Source organism: Diorhabda carinulata, chromosome 5 (assembly GCF_026250575.1).
Source record: "Diorhabda carinulata isolate Delta chromosome 5, icDioCari1.1, whole genome shotgun sequence".
NCBI classification, from domain to species: domain Eukaryota; kingdom Metazoa; phylum Arthropoda; class Insecta; order Coleoptera; family Chrysomelidae; genus Diorhabda; species Diorhabda carinulata.
Window position 1 is genome coordinate 29,666,848 of NC_079464.1, and position 17,195 is coordinate 29,684,042.

Sequence of the window (17,195 nt, forward strand, 5' to 3'; positions counted from 1 at the left end):
TCCGGAATGTATATTATCGGCGACTACGCTAATGGTTCGCAGTTGGAAGTCAGGGTGGCGCCACTTAGCGTTCGCTTGGGAAAGTTTAACTACATGTACCAAATAGCGACGTTTTTTGATTTTGTCTTCAGCTCGGATCACAAGCCCGAACGAGGATTGTTAAACTACTCAGATAAGACGTAATAACGTCGAAACTGGTCAATAGTTACAACCCCTCATTGCAATTGCGAGCCATTACCATCTTCTCCACTCCACATTGAATGTCCGCGCCTAGCTCCTCTCCAACTCAACCGATTTAAATGGTCAAAACCTCAAAAGAAAGAAGGTGTTTCAGCGAGTGTTCTTAAACTAAAACGAAGTCTCTATCTTGAATAGAACCTGAGATATTGAGGATAGAACGTGTGTATGTGAAAAACTCCCATAAGTAATGTACAGGGGGAAATCGCATTTGAGTATAACTTGAGAATGGTGAAAATTAGATGAAAACCGATGGTCGATGGCTGATCTGTGCATCAATACCTTTCATTGAAAAAAAAATTAAGCAAATCGTTTGGGTAGAACGCCTGAACGGACTCGGAATGGAAATCATCAATTTTTTTAATATATAAGATAGTCGAAACGTCAAAATTGGTTTGTGGGTTGTTTAAACAAATTATGAATATGTTTCTAGTAAGATAATTTTTTTACAAATGGCCATTATACATCGATTGTATCGGTATCGAGAAATCGATTATTTAGGTATCGTTATCGAGAAACGAGAAACGAAAATCGAGACCTAGAAAAATATTTCGTAGATATAATTTATATGGCCCGTTTGCCGGGTCAGCTAGTTTTGAATAAATATTCGAATTTTCGAATTTTGCTAAGAATTTGAGAAGTACTTACTCTGAACGATGATCCAATTTTTTAAAACGTTACAGACTATACAAAGAAAAATACTTCTCGCAATGCTGTCTCGTTTTCTGTTCTGTCTACCTATTGATATTTCCGTTTTATTCCAGGATTGTCCTGATAACGCAGACTACAGAGCGCAGCAATGTGCCGAACACAACAAAATATTGTTCGAAGGAGTTTACTACGAGTACGTAAACAAATATTCAACATATTCTTATACTAATTATATTAATTTTATCATAGATGGTTGCCGTATACAAAAGGACCAGTTCCTTGCGAGTTGAATTGTATGCCCAAAGGAGAAAAGTTTTATTACAGACACGCTGATGCCGTAGTTGATGGTACCAGATGTACCGACGAAGGATATGACGTTTGTGTACGAGGAAAATGTCAAGTAAGCTGGACGAAATTAATTGGAAATGCTTAAAAAAATAATTTTGTACCATTTGTTTATTGGCACAGATATTTTAAAATTTGTTTTTTAGATTGTTTAAACAAACTATGAATATATTTCTAGTAAGAGCATTTTTTTGCAAATGGTTATTATACATCGATTGTATCGATATCGAGAATCGATTTTTTAGGTGTCGGTATCGAGGATCGAAAAGATTGTATCGGTATCGAGAAATCGATTATTTAGGTATCGGTATCGAGAATCGAAAAATTTTGTTATCGATACATCTTTACTTTATAGTATGCTAGTTATTTTTATTGAAATGTTGAAAAATATGTTGTGTACAAGGAAAATGTCAAGTAAGCTGGACGAAATTAATTGGAAATGCTTAAAAAAATAATTTTGTACCATTTGTTTATTGGCACAGATATTTTAAAATTTGTTTTTTAGATTGTTTAAACAAACTATTAATATATTTCTAGTAAGACCATTTTTTTGCAAATGGCTATTATAAATCGATTGTATCGGTATCGAGAATCGATTTTTTAGGTATCGGTATCGAGAATCGAAAAATTTTGTTATCGATACATCTTTACTTTATAGTATGCTAGTTATTTTTATTGAAATATTGAAAAATATGTTGTGTACAAGGAAAATGTCAAGTAAGCTGGACGAAATTAATTGGAAATGCTTAAAAAAATAATTTTGTACCATTTGTTTATTGGCACAGATATTTTAAAATTTGTTTTTTAGATTGTTTAAACAAACTATGAATATATTTCTAGTAAGAGCATTTTTTTGCAAATGGCTATTATAAATCGATTGTATCGGTATCGAGAATCGATTTTTTAGGTATCGGTATCGAGGGTCGAAAAGATTGTATCGGTATCGAGGATCGAAAAGATTGTATCGGTATCGAGAATCGATTTTTTAGGTATCGGTATCGAGAATCGAAAAATTTTGTTATCGATACATCTTTACTTTATAGTATGCTAGTTATTTTTATTGAAATATTGAAAAATATGTTGTGTACAAGGAAAATCTCAAATAAGTTAGACGAAATTAATTGGAAATGCTTACAAAAATAATTTTGTACCATTTGTTTATTGGAAAACTTCATGAAAATTTTATATCTGCCATTTTATGCCAATCGGATTAAATTTGACAGGTTGCTATAACAATAACCCGCATTTTTCGAAAAATTTCTCGGTCATGTGACTTGGATTCAAGTTCATGTTGACGGTCAACGCTGGTTTGAAATATTAAATAAGCTCAAGTGGTATAATTTCCACTGAAGCTCCGTTTTATATTAATGCAGCGTTAAATATAAGAAGGTCAAACTTCAAAACTCTAAAAAATCCACTAGAAAACTGTCAATAAATATTTTTTTCAATAATTGCTTGATTAAATCCTTAACTTGATGGGTGAATTATTCTAAGCGATGAATATTTATTATATCGTTAAGTTATTGATGAAATATTATGAAACCTCGTAGTTCAGAACACTAGCTTATGATATAGGTTATGTTTTCTTGTTATAATGTTCGATTAAAGCACAGCAATGTTTAGTTTATCGATAAAATTAAAAAGTAATGATTTCCCTGGCTTGGCATTAGACTTTTTTTTTCAACGAAGCGAATAAAACAAGCCCTGGGTTTTCTTAACTAAATTTTAATGCTTAATACCTTCCTGCTTCAATTTATTTTGGAAAGCTCACTTGACCCACCACAAAAAATCAAAAATTTCTGGCTTAAAACAAAATGATTATTATCTATCTAAGATGATTTCCGTATCAAATCATCCCCAATCTTGTAAAATGTTTTTTCTTAAATTGTGTATGAAAAATCACATTAACTTATAAATTTCGAGCTAATGCGTATAGTAACAACGATTTTTCAGCAAGGACAAGTGTTCAGGAAGGTTTGTTCTGCAACTATTCTATATACTCTGTTTGGTTTCTATAATATTTACCAACAAATTTTTCACCGTTGATGACAAACTGGAAACACGAGATTTTCTTCCCACAAATGACATTTTGATACGCTTGTTAAGAAACGTTTTTTAATATGTCAAAAATTATTTTTAAAATAAAATTTTTTTACGAGTTTGGATTAATTTATACCAAGCATCACAAGAATAAAAATATATAACAATATATCGAGAAAATTAACTAATATTAATATTTAAAGATTTCCAGAACAAAATTTAACAATTTTATATTCGTTTCATTTAGTGTTTTTTTTTCTATTGATAATTTTTTTACTATAATTCTTAACTGTAGTTTTTGATCCGATTTTGGTGAAAGTTATTTATGCACACTGTATAAAATATCATTTTCTCAAGACACATAATGCATACAAATAAATAATCTGTATTGTACAGTCTCTAATGTGCAAACAATAATAGTTTTTCAAAATCTTTTTCATCACATCAATTATGGTTACGATCTAAAATTATTCACAGTCATACATGATGTCCCAAAAAGTAGTTTAAACGATTTTTTTTTCAAGTGGAACGTCCTATAATTCATTACATTTTTAAATTATACATGAAAACATTTGAATAAGGTACCTAATCGTTATTATAATTTATTTTTCTCATTTTCTATCAAGTCTTCTGGGGTTTAATTCTTAACAAATTTGCTGAAAATACAAACAGTACCACAAAAGATTAATTTTGAACTGGTGCTGCAGATCTTGTTGATTATACGTAACGAAGGAAAGCGATGACACACAGTTCAGTGTTTCTAGGATTCTTAGAAAGCCCAAATGCGAGGGTTGCTACTCAACTTTTGAGATAGACGTATACAAATAAATATCTTATATTTTTTGATATGTTTATGCTTCTAAATGTTCTCGATTTCAAGTCTTTTCTAATTTAAAATTAGTTTCTTTTACAATTTTTTAAAGATTTGACGTTTCGACTTCTCTTTGGTTCTGTTTGGTTGCAATTTCAATATTATGGCAGGTAGACATTATTTCATCCATGCTGGTATAAATTTCTTTAATTTAATATATTCTGATAAAGACCACAAGAAGTCCAAACGTCAAATTTTCATCTGTCTTTAAAAAATTATAAAAGAAACTAATTTCAAATCAGAAGAGACTCAAAATCAAGAACATTTAGAAGCATAAAACTAAATATTTATAATTGGATATGGCTTTATTATTTTCCAAAATATTCTCCAATAAGATCGATAGACTTTTGTCTTTTTTTGACCAATATTGTCGAAGCATTTGTTCCGTTCCGATTGAAATACTTTGAAAACTGCAATTTATTTTGGCGGAAATAAGGAGAAATCAATGGGTAACAAATAAGGACTGTACGATTGATGATCTATCAATTCGATGTTTTAACTGTTGAAAAACGTTTTTTTTTTTCAACTGATTTGTGGCAACTCCCATTGTCGTGGTGGAGAATGATTTTTTCTTTGCTCTAATGGAACGGCGACATTTTTTTATCTTAAAATGGGGTCGTTTCTACAATTCCTCCCTTTATCCTTTTTGAAGAGAATCGATTATCCCATGACAACTACTTTCGGGACATCCTCTACGACTGAAAATAAATTTAAATGGTAGCATGTAATTGATATTCATATATATTTGAGAATAAATTTAGTCATAAATTCATTTTTTAAAATTCTAGTATATAAACTAAATATTATTGTAGCCTGTAGGATGTGACAGGATGTTAGGATCACAAGTAAAGGAAGACAGATGCCGTGTATGTGGAGGAGACGATTCTAGTTGTAATACATTTACAAATATAATAACAATGAAAGATATGCAAAGGGGTAAGTTTTTTTTGCTCTATAATACTCTATTAAAGCCTAAAATGGTTATTTCTGATTGGATAATAAAATGCATTTTCTGTAGTTTAGGAAATAATGTGGCCTTCATGAAGTTTGACATTTGACATTTGACATTTTCAATGGTAAACGTACTAAGAACGTGTTGTCGTACGAGTGTTATTTGAGTTGTTTACAAATACTTGAAACTTTCATCTTGGTCAAAAAATGGAATGACTTTCGACGTGGATTAAACCATCAGCAGTCTGCCGATCAACTCGTTTCGACTTTTGGTGATGAAGCACTATCTCCACGCACTTTTTTTCGTTAGTTTTCCGGAATTCATTTCGCTACAGGATAAATTTCGTCCCAAAATCGACTGACGCGCCAAAACACATCGATGCTGTGCGTAAGCTGATATTGCAAGATCATCATGTGAAATAACACGAGAATCAGGCTTACTTGTACATCAATTCCACTCGGATACATTCAATATTGCATAAGCATATTATTTTTGAGACGTTTCGACAATCTGGTTTATATAAGACTTCATACTGTCGTGATTTTCAAGTCTCGCAGAAACCACTGTCATCGTACAACTTTTTGAGATATGTCCATACTTCTAGGGCAGTTTTTGCATCCTTCACATGAGGAAATAAACTTGGGTCTATGGTTAAAACTAACTTAGCTTTTGCTTTGGCAATGATGGTTGTATCGGTTTCCTTACCGTCAAGGCATTTGCTTAAGCCTTCGAGCACAAACACATTCTCAACTGCGAATGCCCAAATAGTTGACGGCATCTTTTCCGCGAAACACAAACGCCCGCGACACGAAAATAAAAACTGTTTTTCTCCACTTCCCGAACTACTGAATACCCGAAACTTCGCGTTGGAAACGATCTGGGCCTATAACCTATTGTTATTACTAATTTATTTGAGCAGATAACTAATTTAGTTTTGGGTAAAACGTTGAAAAAAGGTACTGAAGAACAAACAACGTGTTGACGCTATTGAATGTGTTTATTAACTGACTACCAAAAAAGAAAGAAAATAAAGGAAGACAATACATCCATTGTGTTACAATAAATGAACATAGATGTCGCCACGCGGCTCGTGAACTTTCGTTACTATTCCCAACACATATGATTGACAATTGCTGTTCGCGACGAAGCGATTCGAAGTAAATGGTTTTCCGAATAACCGTTCCATTAGAGGAACGTATAACGGTCAATTCTGAATGGCTTACCAGCTTTTGTTTGCTATAAGTGTTCGAGAAAATCGAGAAAATCAATCGCAGAAGACGAATCATTTTCCGCCACGACAATGCGGGTTGTCACACATCGGTTCGAACAGAAACTTTCTTGAACAATCAAAACATTGAAGGATTACCGTGCAGTCCTTGTTTGATCAAAAATAAATTGCGTGGTCAACGTTTTTTTACACATGAAGAAGCGCTTATATATATACAAACACAACTAGGGGGGGTGACTTCTGAAAAAGTTAACAACACTCACTGGTTTATCGATACAAAAATGTTTCATTAATATGCCAGTATATTATTGAGGCTTTTTTTGTTATCCAATCAATAATAACCAAAACACAAAATGTCAATTATTTTTTTGTACTACAAACTATTTTTTCCAGGAGTTAATGGAAGTCAAAATGATAGAGGTATTTTTAATTGCATTAAGTTTGAAAACTTTTAATTATCTAACAAGTCTACTTTTAATTTAATTCTAATCATATTTTATTTTGTCGCTGTTAAATAATTTATCGTTTTTGTACCACACCTTTTTATATCTTATTTGTTTCTGTATGAACCCAGGTAATTATACACTTTCTCGGTCACCTGGTTTTTTGGCTCTAGAAAAACGAAAAATGGATGGATTTTAATGATCTTGGTCTCAAAATGTTCCATTTTACGGCGGATTTATAAAAAAAATTAGTAGAAATAGCTGGAATGAAAATTTCTCATAGTTTTACTGTTTTAAATCGTAAAAAAAACGGTTTACAAAAAATTATGGTAATTATACACTTTCGCGGTCACCTGGTTTTTTGGTTAGGTTAGGTTAGGTTAGGTTAGGTTAGGTTGGCTCTAGAAAATCGAAAAATGGATGGATTTTAATGATCTTGGTCTCAAAATGTTCCATTTTACGGCGGATTTATAAAAAAAATTAGTAGAAATAGCTGGAATGAAAATTTCTCATAGTTTTACTGTTTTAAATCGTAAAAAAAACGGTTTACAAAAAATTATGGTAATTATACACTTTCGCGGTCACCTGGTTTTTTGGTTAGGTTAGGTTAGGTTAGGTTGGCTCTAGAAAATCGAAAAATGGATGGATTTTAATGATCTTGGTCTCAAAATGTTCCATTTTACGGCGGATTTATAAAAAAAATTAGTAGAAATAGCTGGAATGAAAATTTCTCATAGTTTTACTGTTTTAAATCGTAAAAAAAACGGTTTACAAAAAATTATGGTAATTATACACTTTCGCGGTCACCTGGTTTTTTGGTTAGGTTAGGTTAGGTTAGGTTAGGTTAGGTTGGCTCTAGAAAATCGAAAAATGGATGGATTTTAATGATCTTGGTCTCAAAATGTTCCATTTTACGGCGGATTTATAAAAAAAAATACGAAAATTAAAAAAAATAAAAAATTTTTTAGTTTCATGACTTTAAATGCAAAAAAAATGACTTTCTACATATAATCCTTCGTAACTGTTTCTGACGTCGTGGAATCAAGTTCGTATATTTTTTTTCGCAATTTACATAAAAAAATGAATATTTTGAAGAAAAAAAAAAGTTTTTCTACTATTTAAGGTTTAAAACTATTAAAAACCGCAAATTCAGCCACTACCCCCGTGTTTTTCATAAATTCGTCGTAAAATGGAACATTTTGAGACCAAAATTATAAAATTTATCTATTTTTCGATTTTTAATGGTCCAAAAACTATTAACATTGAAGAATATAGCACGAAACTATTCACGAAAATTGAGTGTTTTTCATCGATTTCATTTTAAGCTATAAAAACTGAAAAAACCATTCTTTTTGGATTTTTTTTTTAATTATTTATTAATTTATGTAGAATACAAAAAAAAATATGAGAACTTTATCTAATAATCAGATAATTTTTTGTAAAGGATTATTTTGCAAAACCGTTTTTTTTACGATTTAAAACAGTAAAACTATGAGAAATTTCTACTAATTTTTTTTATAAATCCGCCGTAAAATGGAACATTTTGAGACCAAGATCATTAAAATCCATCCATTTTTAGATTTTCTAGAGCCAAAAAACCAGGTGACCGTGAAAGTTTATAATTACCTGAACCCACATTTAGGCATGGTATAATATAAGTTAGCTTGGCAGATGTTTGTGATATTACAGGATTAAATTTGAAACGATTACATAACCTCTTCAAAAACTTCTGTCGTCTGTTTCTCTATCTTTATATCACCGCATATCGAGCATGATAGTGAAACTAGACTTCTGCATATTTCGATAAATAATCAATTATTCCACTAATCATTCATGTCAAATTATGCTTAACTAAAAACTGACGTATTTCCAGTACGCGTTCTCATTAAATACAACTGTTGTTTTACTTTTGTTTTACTTTTAAATTTATAAATAACTCAAAATCAATGTTATATTGGTTTTATAGGATACAATGATATTCTCCTTATTCCCGCTGGCGCGACAAATATTAAAATCGAAGAACTGGCTTCATCGAATAATTATTTAGGTGAGTGTAATCAAATATACATCCCAGCAACACCGCTTTCTATGAGAGAAATGTAAATTTGACATATGACATAAATATGGAGGAACCTGCAAAATGTTTTATAAGCTGACTATAAGATTGACAGTAATATTTATGACTTTTACTGACCTCTGTTAAGCACGATGAGTAACTAAAAAATCAATATTGTACTATTACAACTATGAAGGAAACTGTAAACGTTTTATTGAATTGGATTAAAAAAATATGACTTTCATTACCATCTATTGAATGAAATGTATAACTGAAACAAAAATGAACAGTGCAGTTTTATAAATATCAAGAAAACTGTTTGTTAACTTTGCGTTAAATTGGATTCAAATTACTTACATTATCCTCTGTCGAAAGAGATTTATAACTAAAAAAAAAAACTATTGAACGTTTCATTAAATTAGATTGAAGAAATAAATATAACGACCGAGTAATTACACCCGCACTCATACTGTTTAAAACAGTTTACCAACGATCTCTGAAGACGTTAACGAACCGTCGAAACGTACACCAGTACATCAATGTTGATGTAGTAGTAGTGGATAAAGTGTTCAAAAACTCGTTTGCTAATATTCTAGTATCAAAATTTCCTTTAATCTTTTCCGAAATACTTGAATCAGTCTGCCATTTAAGAGTCGTTGTTATATTTTAGCTGTTAGAAACACATCGGGATATTATTATTTGAATGGTAATTGGATGATAGATTTTCCTAAATCGATCGACTTCGCTGGTACTAAATTTAAATATGATAGAATCTCTCAAGAAATCGACGCGCCGGATAAAATATCAGCTCTCGGACCAACAGATGAATCCTTATTCATTGTTGTAAGTAAAACATTAATTTTTTCGTAGTTAATATCAATTTATATCATTTTTTTTTTTACTTACAGCTCCTCTATCAAGACGGAGACGTACCAGTGAGTTACACTTACAGTTTACCAACTATGGTACCGCCTCCACCCAACGAAACTTATGCCTGGATATACGATGAATACACACCGTGTTCGGTATCCTGCGGTAAAGGTAAACTGATCTTTATTTTCGTAAAATTATAACCTACAAATTGCTCTTCATATTTTGCAAAGGTAATCAGAGTAGGAATGTGAGTTGTGCCGAAAGAAACTCATTGAAACCAGCTTCAGAATCACTTTGCGAAGGTAACAGTAAACCAGAGTCCTCAAGAATGTGCAATGAGATAGATTGTGAAGCTAATTGGGTACTAGAAGAATGGACTAACTGCTCAGTACCTTGCGGAAAACAAGGTGGCGTTCAAAAGAGAAAAATCGTTTGTAAGAAAATTACCGCTAATGGAACGGAAATAGTCGTTGATAATAAAGAATGTTCTAAAGAGTCGCAACCTGAAGAAGAAAGACCGTGCAACGTTGATACATTATGCCCGAAATGGTATCTCGAGCCTTGGAAACCGGTAGGTACAATTAAATTCTTTCTCATATTCCGGAAACTAATTTTTAAAACGGGAAATTGCCTTTTATCTTATTCAATTCTTACTTAACTCAGACACCAGACAAATATATATTTTTGGTTGCCAAATTGTCTCGATTTTAGGTCTCCTTTAGAATGGAAATTACATTTTAAAACAGATTCAAAAGTGTCGTTTTTTATACAAATCAAGGCAATTTAGCATCAAAAACATATTAAAACTTCCTACGACAGATAGATAGTTAATTAACAGTTTAAATTGTTGTGGATCGGTGGATCAAAAAAGTTTTATTTCATGGTCTCATCTAATTCAGCTCAATTTTAAACTTCTGAACTAGATTCTACTCAAAAAGAAGGCAAATACCATTCCATCTGCAGGCAAGATCGTGGCATCGGTTTTTTGGGATACGCGTGGAATAATTTTCATTGACTATCTTGAAAAAGGTAAAACTATCAACGGCGTGTATCATAGAAACTTATTACAACATTTGAGTGAAGAAATCAAGCAAAAACGGTCGCATTTGGCTAAGGAAAAAGTATTGTTCCATCAAGACAATGCACCAGCTCAAACATCCGTTATTGCAATGACCAAAATTAATAAATTAAATTTTGAATTGCTACCTCGTTAATCAGTCGGTGATCAAACTTATATTTTGAGGAGCTTGACGATTCTAATTATAAAAAGGGCATCGAACTTATTGGACATCGATGGAAAAAAATGTATGGAGCTAAAAGGAGATTCCATTGGAAAATTTTTGTGTTTTCTTCATTGGGCCAGATACTTCTGGAACCATCCTTGTAAACAAATTCCAAACACAAAGAAATAAAAACAGGCGTTGACGTTGGTTGACTCTGGAAGGTTTGTACTACAACCTAACCTACTACGTAATACCCTTTTTATCGTATAAGCGCGATCAGTACGGTGTTGTGCAGGCGGTCTGATTAAGCCTTTCTTTAGTTTAACTATATTTAATGTTATTCCACACCAAGTAGGCGACTTTTTTTTTAATAGAGGTTATTTCAAAGTACCTCGCGGCGATATATGTTGTAACACTTTCACGGGGCAAGCTGTAACTTGTTCTATGATAAGAATTTATTTTATATCTGGATCATTTCATCAAGTTTGTCAAACCGTCGGAGCAAGAACCTGTCCTACAATTAATCGACAATCATCATTCACACGTAAACATCTCAGTGATGAAAAAAGTAGAAGAAAGTCACGTTATCATGCTATAGCACATGCTCCCTCTCCCACATAATCTGTAGCCCTTGAATTTTGGAGTTTATGGTCCCATTCCTGGGATTGTTAAGAATTCTTTGCCATTAGCAATGAATCCTTCTAATATTATGAATGGTTTTAAAGCCACTGGCATATGGCCTCTAAATGCAGATATTTTGAAAGATTCAGATTTTGTTCCATCTTATGTTACGGATCAGCCAAATCCTGCAAGCAAAGAATCTGAAACAGATATGAACATTACTGCCTTCAGCTTGACAACAGCTCAAGTGTCAGTGAAATTATAAATACCATGGAAAATTGTAATCCAGAAACTTCAGCTTTACCTTCAAAAGCAAAATGGTTTCTCTCCATCTAAAATGAGGCTTTACCCGAAAGCTCCACCACGAAAATTGACTAACCACCGTCAACGTAAAAGAAAATGCTGTGTTCTCGCCAGAGAACACCGAGTTACAAAAAGAACAAGAAGAAAGGTTAAATAAGACAAAGAAAACACAAAGAGACTAAGAAGAGTGAAGAAAAAGGAAAAAGATCGAGAGGAAACAGATAAGATAAAAATAGCTAAAAGACAAGGAATAGAAAAAGTAAAAAAAGAAAGTTTCAAATTCTGATTCGGAATCTGAACCCTAAAATGCCTTAATAGTTTAAGTAAATAAAGAACGTGTTACATATTTTTTATTTACTTTTGAATATTTTTTCTTTTAGATTAAAAATTTGACTTAAAGTGTCTAAGTCTGTTTTAACGTTTGTAAAGTTTCTTATGCCAAATAAATCTTTAGAAAATATAAAACTGGTTTTCCATTCCTAATGTTACAATTTGCCCCAATCACGGGGTAAGTTGTAACACTCGTCAGTTTTTTTTCAAAGCCGTTTCTACCAAAAATCGTTACAGGTTTGATCAAAAGTTTATTTGGGATCGATAGTTGAATAGTTGTTAATTGGAATAGTACTGCTAGATTTCATAAATGCGAAACAAGTAAGTTTTCATATCCAAGAAGCGACAAATTGTTACAACTGGTTGTTACTTCCCTACATTATCTGATAAACTAAAAACAGTATATCAAAACTTTTGATAAAATTAGTTAAAAATTGTTTTCTTTCCAGTGTGATCACCTTTGTGGCGATGGTAAACAAACAAGAGGCATCACTTGTTACATGGAAGACAAAGAAAGGAGGAAGAAAATTCTACCGAATGCTGAGTGCGAAAAAGTATTACCGAAACCGGAAACCGAAAAACCATGCTTTATTAGGCCCTGCGAGGGTGTTGACTGGATCACGTCAGAGTGGTCAGGGGTAAATAACAATTTGGATATACAAACTGAAGAGAATGTGAAAGTAGTAACGAAAAATTTGAGTTAAAATTAACAAAATATTTCTTAAAACCATAGAAACCGTTTATTTATTTATCTTTTTTTTTGTTACGCAGTTGAGGCAACTGAAACCAAAAGTTCCGGAAGAGCTTTTGCATTCTAAATAGTTTGACCGAAATTGTTAGAGGCTACAAAATTGATCGATAAACTTTCTTTTTAGTGTACAGCTTGTGGTTTAACCCAAGAAACGCGGAAGGTATTGTGCGCCACTGAAAATGAAAAAGTTCAACCCGATGAACTGTGTAATCCCGATAGAAAACCAGAAGCTATAAGGGAATGCGCCTCAAATCCTTGCTTATATCTCTGGTATGCAGGACAATGGAGTGAGGTACGATTTTCTCAACTTTTCAATTGGAAAATTGGAAAAAACTTTCTTATTTATCTCACTAATTAAAAATACGATTTATGGTGAAGGGTCCAACTATTCTATAATTAATTTATTCCCATAGTTTATGTCTAAATAAATTATTTTAGTGTTCGGTAACATGTGGACGAGGTGTTCAAACCAGAGTCATTTTCTGTGGAATTTCTACACCAAATGGCGTCGAAAAAGCTGATGAATCGAAATGTGATCCATCAAAACATTTTGACACAACGAGGAATTGTACTGGAGAAAAAGAAGAATGCGATGGGGAGTGGTTTAGTGGTCCAATGGGAGAGGTATAATAAATTTATAGATTTTATTTAAAAAAATTTCAAATTCAAATATTACAGATAAATTATAGAACTTTATTATTGCCCTACTCGGATATATTATCTTCGTAGATTAATTTCCCAGTCTATTTTCTTTTTTTATCGACTTTTTCCATATAGATTATCAATTTGATGTAATAATTTTTTAATTTTCAGTGCTCTAGACCCTGTGGAGGCGGACAAAGAACCAGAAAAGTCGTCTGCATCAAAGATTATCAAGTTGTTCATCCTTCAGCTTGTGGTTCTGACAAAATTGTATTCTCAGAAGAAAAATGCAACGAAGAACCTTGTTCTGAAGGTACTAGCTCAAAAATACTTCTGAATATAATGAATTTTTAATCGATAGTCAATGAAATTTTTCGTTTTAGACACCTTAATGCCAAAGGATATAACTCATCCCGTCGATGAATCAGAACCAACTAAAGAATATTCTGGAAAGAGAGAAGTCACAACAACACCTCTTACAACAGAATGGAGGTCAGACGAAACTACAATATTTGAAATAACCACAAGTTCAAGCATAACATCTACCGATTCAGACGAATATGAAATTGTGCCAGACACTAACTGTGATGATGGCGAATGGGTGCGTAATAAAATGAATAAAAAATAAAATACAAAAAAAATCGTTGCATTACAGGTTGAAGAAAATACAGAAAACGAGAAAGAAAAATCGCAAAGCGTTGACGATAAGATGCAAGCTGATGAAGAAATAATGCAAGGAGATGATCCTTTCGCTTCCGAAGATTTAATGATGGGTGATCAACCATTCGAAGGATCCGGTGAAACAACTTACGGAACAGATTCCACGGATACCTCTTATTCCACAGAAACAACTAGTTTTACTGAATCTACTGGTACTACAGAAGAATTTACAGAAGAGCAACAAAGCACTACTGATTTCTCCGAATCAACAATTGAATTTACAGGCTCTACCGATTCATCAGTTAGCACAGAAACGGGCGAGACCGAATCTACTACATACTTTGCAGACTCTACAGAATCATCTGGTACTACAATAGAAAATACAGGCTCCACCGAATCTGTCGAAACTACCACTAAAATAACTGGTTCTACCCAACATCTTGGTACAACAATAGAATCTACAACCTCCATAGCAATCGAAGAATTTAATGGTAGTGTTATTGAATCAGATGTGAATGCCGCAATATCTAAAGAATCGACTGATGAGACTACTGTTTCTACGGAACTACCAGTTACATCAACAGAATTTACTGAATCCCCTGAAACAACTATTACTGAATCTTCTGAAACAACTATTACATTGCTTAGTTCAACAGAATCTTCGGATACTACTACAGAAAATACAGAATTTACAGGATCAAGTGAATCCACAACAGAATTCACAGCATCTACACATACCTCTGAAAGCGAAACAGATTTAACTAAATCCACAGAAGGTTTCTTAGAATCAACGGAAACTACTATAGAATTCACGGGATCTACTGAAATTACAACGGAAATTACCGGTTCAACGGATCTTTCTCAAAGTACAACATTACTTACTGAATCCACAGAATCATCTGTAAGTGTAACAACTGTCTCATCAGAAGAATCACCTCAGACCACAGAGGAAGCAACAGTTACCTCTACAGAGTTTACAGTAAGCACTGAAACATCTGCAAGTACTACAGAGTTTACCCAATCCACGGAAGAATCTAAGAGTACAAGTGAGAGCATAACAGAATACCCTGAATCAACCACTGGTTCCACAGAATCAACCGGTACTACAGAGTTTACTAGTTCATCCGAATCATCCGTTAGTACAATGGAAACCACTGGATCTACAGAATCAGAAGTTACCGGTTTGACTGAATCATCAGCTAGCACGGTAGAATTTACAGGATCCACAGAATCAACAATTGTTACTGAGATCACTGGCTCAACTGAATCAACAATTAGTACAGAGTCCACTGAAGTAACTGCAGTATCTGGACTCACTAGTTCAACAGAATCATCCGCTGGCACAACAGAATTTACAGGATCGACTGAATTTACAACTGAAATTACAGGTTCAACAGAATCTTCAGCTAGTACAACAGAATTTACGGGATCGACTGAATTTACAACTGAAATTACAGGTTCAACAGAATCTTCAGCTAGTACAACAGAATTTACAGAATCAACTGAAATTACAGGTTCAACAGAATCTTCAGCTAGTACAACAGAATTTACAGGATCCACTGAATTTACAACTGAAATTACAGGTTCAACAGAATCTTCAGCTAGTACAACAGAATTTACGGGATCCACTGAATTTACAACTGAAATTACAGGTTCAACAGAATCTTCAGCTAGTACAACAGAATTTACGGGATCCACTGAATTTACAACTGAAATTACAGGTTCAACAGAATCTTCAGTTAGCACAGTAGAATTTACAGGATCAACGGAATCATCTGAGAGTACCTCCGAATATACTCCATCAACAGAATATTCGAGCTCCACTGAATCATCGTTTGGTACAACGGAATTAACAATGTCAACTGAAACAGTATTTACTGAAAGTACTACAGAATTTAGTAGTAGTACTGAAAGTACTACTTCAATTATGGATATATTCACTTTAAAACCAAGACTATGCAAAAGGCGAAAGATTAAACAGTGTAGACATACCCAATACGGATGCTGTTGGGATAACATCACACCTGCTCAAGGACCATTCGATAAAGGATGTCCTATTCCTCGTACTTGTAAAGAATCTAAATTCGGTTGTTGTGAAGATGGAGTTTCACCCGCTCTTGGATCCAAATTTGCAGGATGTCCTCGTTATCCCTGTAATGAAACTCTATTTGGATGTTGTCCCGATAATAAGACAGTTTCCCAAGGAAATGATAATGAAGGTTGCCCTCCAGTTTGTCTAAGTTCTAAATACGGTTGTTGCAGCGATAATGTAACTGAAGCTACAGGACCTCATCATAAAGGATGCCCAGAAGATACTACAACATTAGAGCCAACAACTGAATCAGTAACAGAAACTACCATATCTACAGTTTCTACCGAGGAAACAACAACTACGTCCGGATCTACTGAAAGTAGCATACCTACAGAGATGACATATTTGTCCACTGAAGTTTTAACAGAAACAACTACAGCCGTAAATTGCAACTTAACTCCATACAGATGTTGTCCAGATGGAATCACTACAGCAGAAGGACCTGGTTTTCAAGGATGTGGTTTGCCTTGTTCAGATACTACATTCGGTTGTTGCCAGGATGCTAAGACTCCTGCACATGGACCAAGTGGAGAAGGATGTTGTTTATCTTCGCGTTTCGGTTGTTGTCCAAATGATATTACACCATCTAGAGGACCAAATCAAGAAGGTTGCGAATGTGTACATTCTCCATATGGTTGTTGTCCCGATAACAAAACTTCTGCACGTGGTTATGATAATGAAGGCTGCGGTTGCCAATTTACCCCTCATGGTTGTTGCCCCGATAGCCTTACAACAGCTACAGGAGCAAATTACGCTGGTTGTCCCTGTTATACTTTCCAATTTGGCTGTTGTCCGGATGGTATTACTATTTCTGAAGGACCTCGTTACCAAGGTAAATTTAAATTTTTATTCAAATTAACCATTTACACAATTCATT

The 17,195-nt window shown here is 33.3% G+C and overlaps 1 protein-coding gene across 11 annotated transcripts in view; it reads left to right on the top strand.

The window, feature by feature from the left end:
• The window catches only part of LOC130893638 (papilin), a 122,120-nt gene that overhangs the window by 83,775 nt on the left and 21,150 nt on the right, over positions 1-17,195 (top strand). For 7 of the 11 annotated variants that reach the window (XM_057799885.1, XM_057799891.1, XM_057799890.1 and 4 more), the window contains 14 exons: positions 1,002-1,081; positions 1,138-1,288; positions 4,957-5,080; positions 6,718-6,744; positions 8,734-8,814; positions 9,494-9,666; positions 9,732-9,864; positions 9,927-10,267; positions 12,623-12,811; positions 13,049-13,216; positions 13,363-13,548; positions 13,738-13,879; positions 13,950-14,167; positions 14,222-17,150. In XM_057799885.1, the coding sequence (XP_057655868.1) occupies positions 1,002-1,081; positions 1,138-1,288; positions 4,957-5,080; positions 6,718-6,744; positions 8,734-8,814; positions 9,494-9,666; positions 9,732-9,864; positions 9,927-10,267; positions 12,623-12,811; positions 13,049-13,216; positions 13,363-13,548; positions 13,738-13,879; positions 13,950-14,167; positions 14,222-17,150 (4,942 nt within the window). Of the gene's footprint in view, positions 1-1,001; positions 1,082-1,137; positions 1,289-1,934; positions 1,951-4,956; positions 5,081-6,717; positions 6,745-8,733; positions 8,815-9,493; positions 9,667-9,731; positions 9,865-9,926; positions 10,268-12,622; positions 12,812-13,048; positions 13,217-13,362; positions 13,549-13,737; positions 13,880-13,949; positions 14,168-14,221; positions 17,151-17,195 lie in introns of those variants that run through there. The other 4 variants (XM_057799886.1, XM_057799888.1, XM_057799892.1 and 1 more) reach the window with 3 other exon arrangements.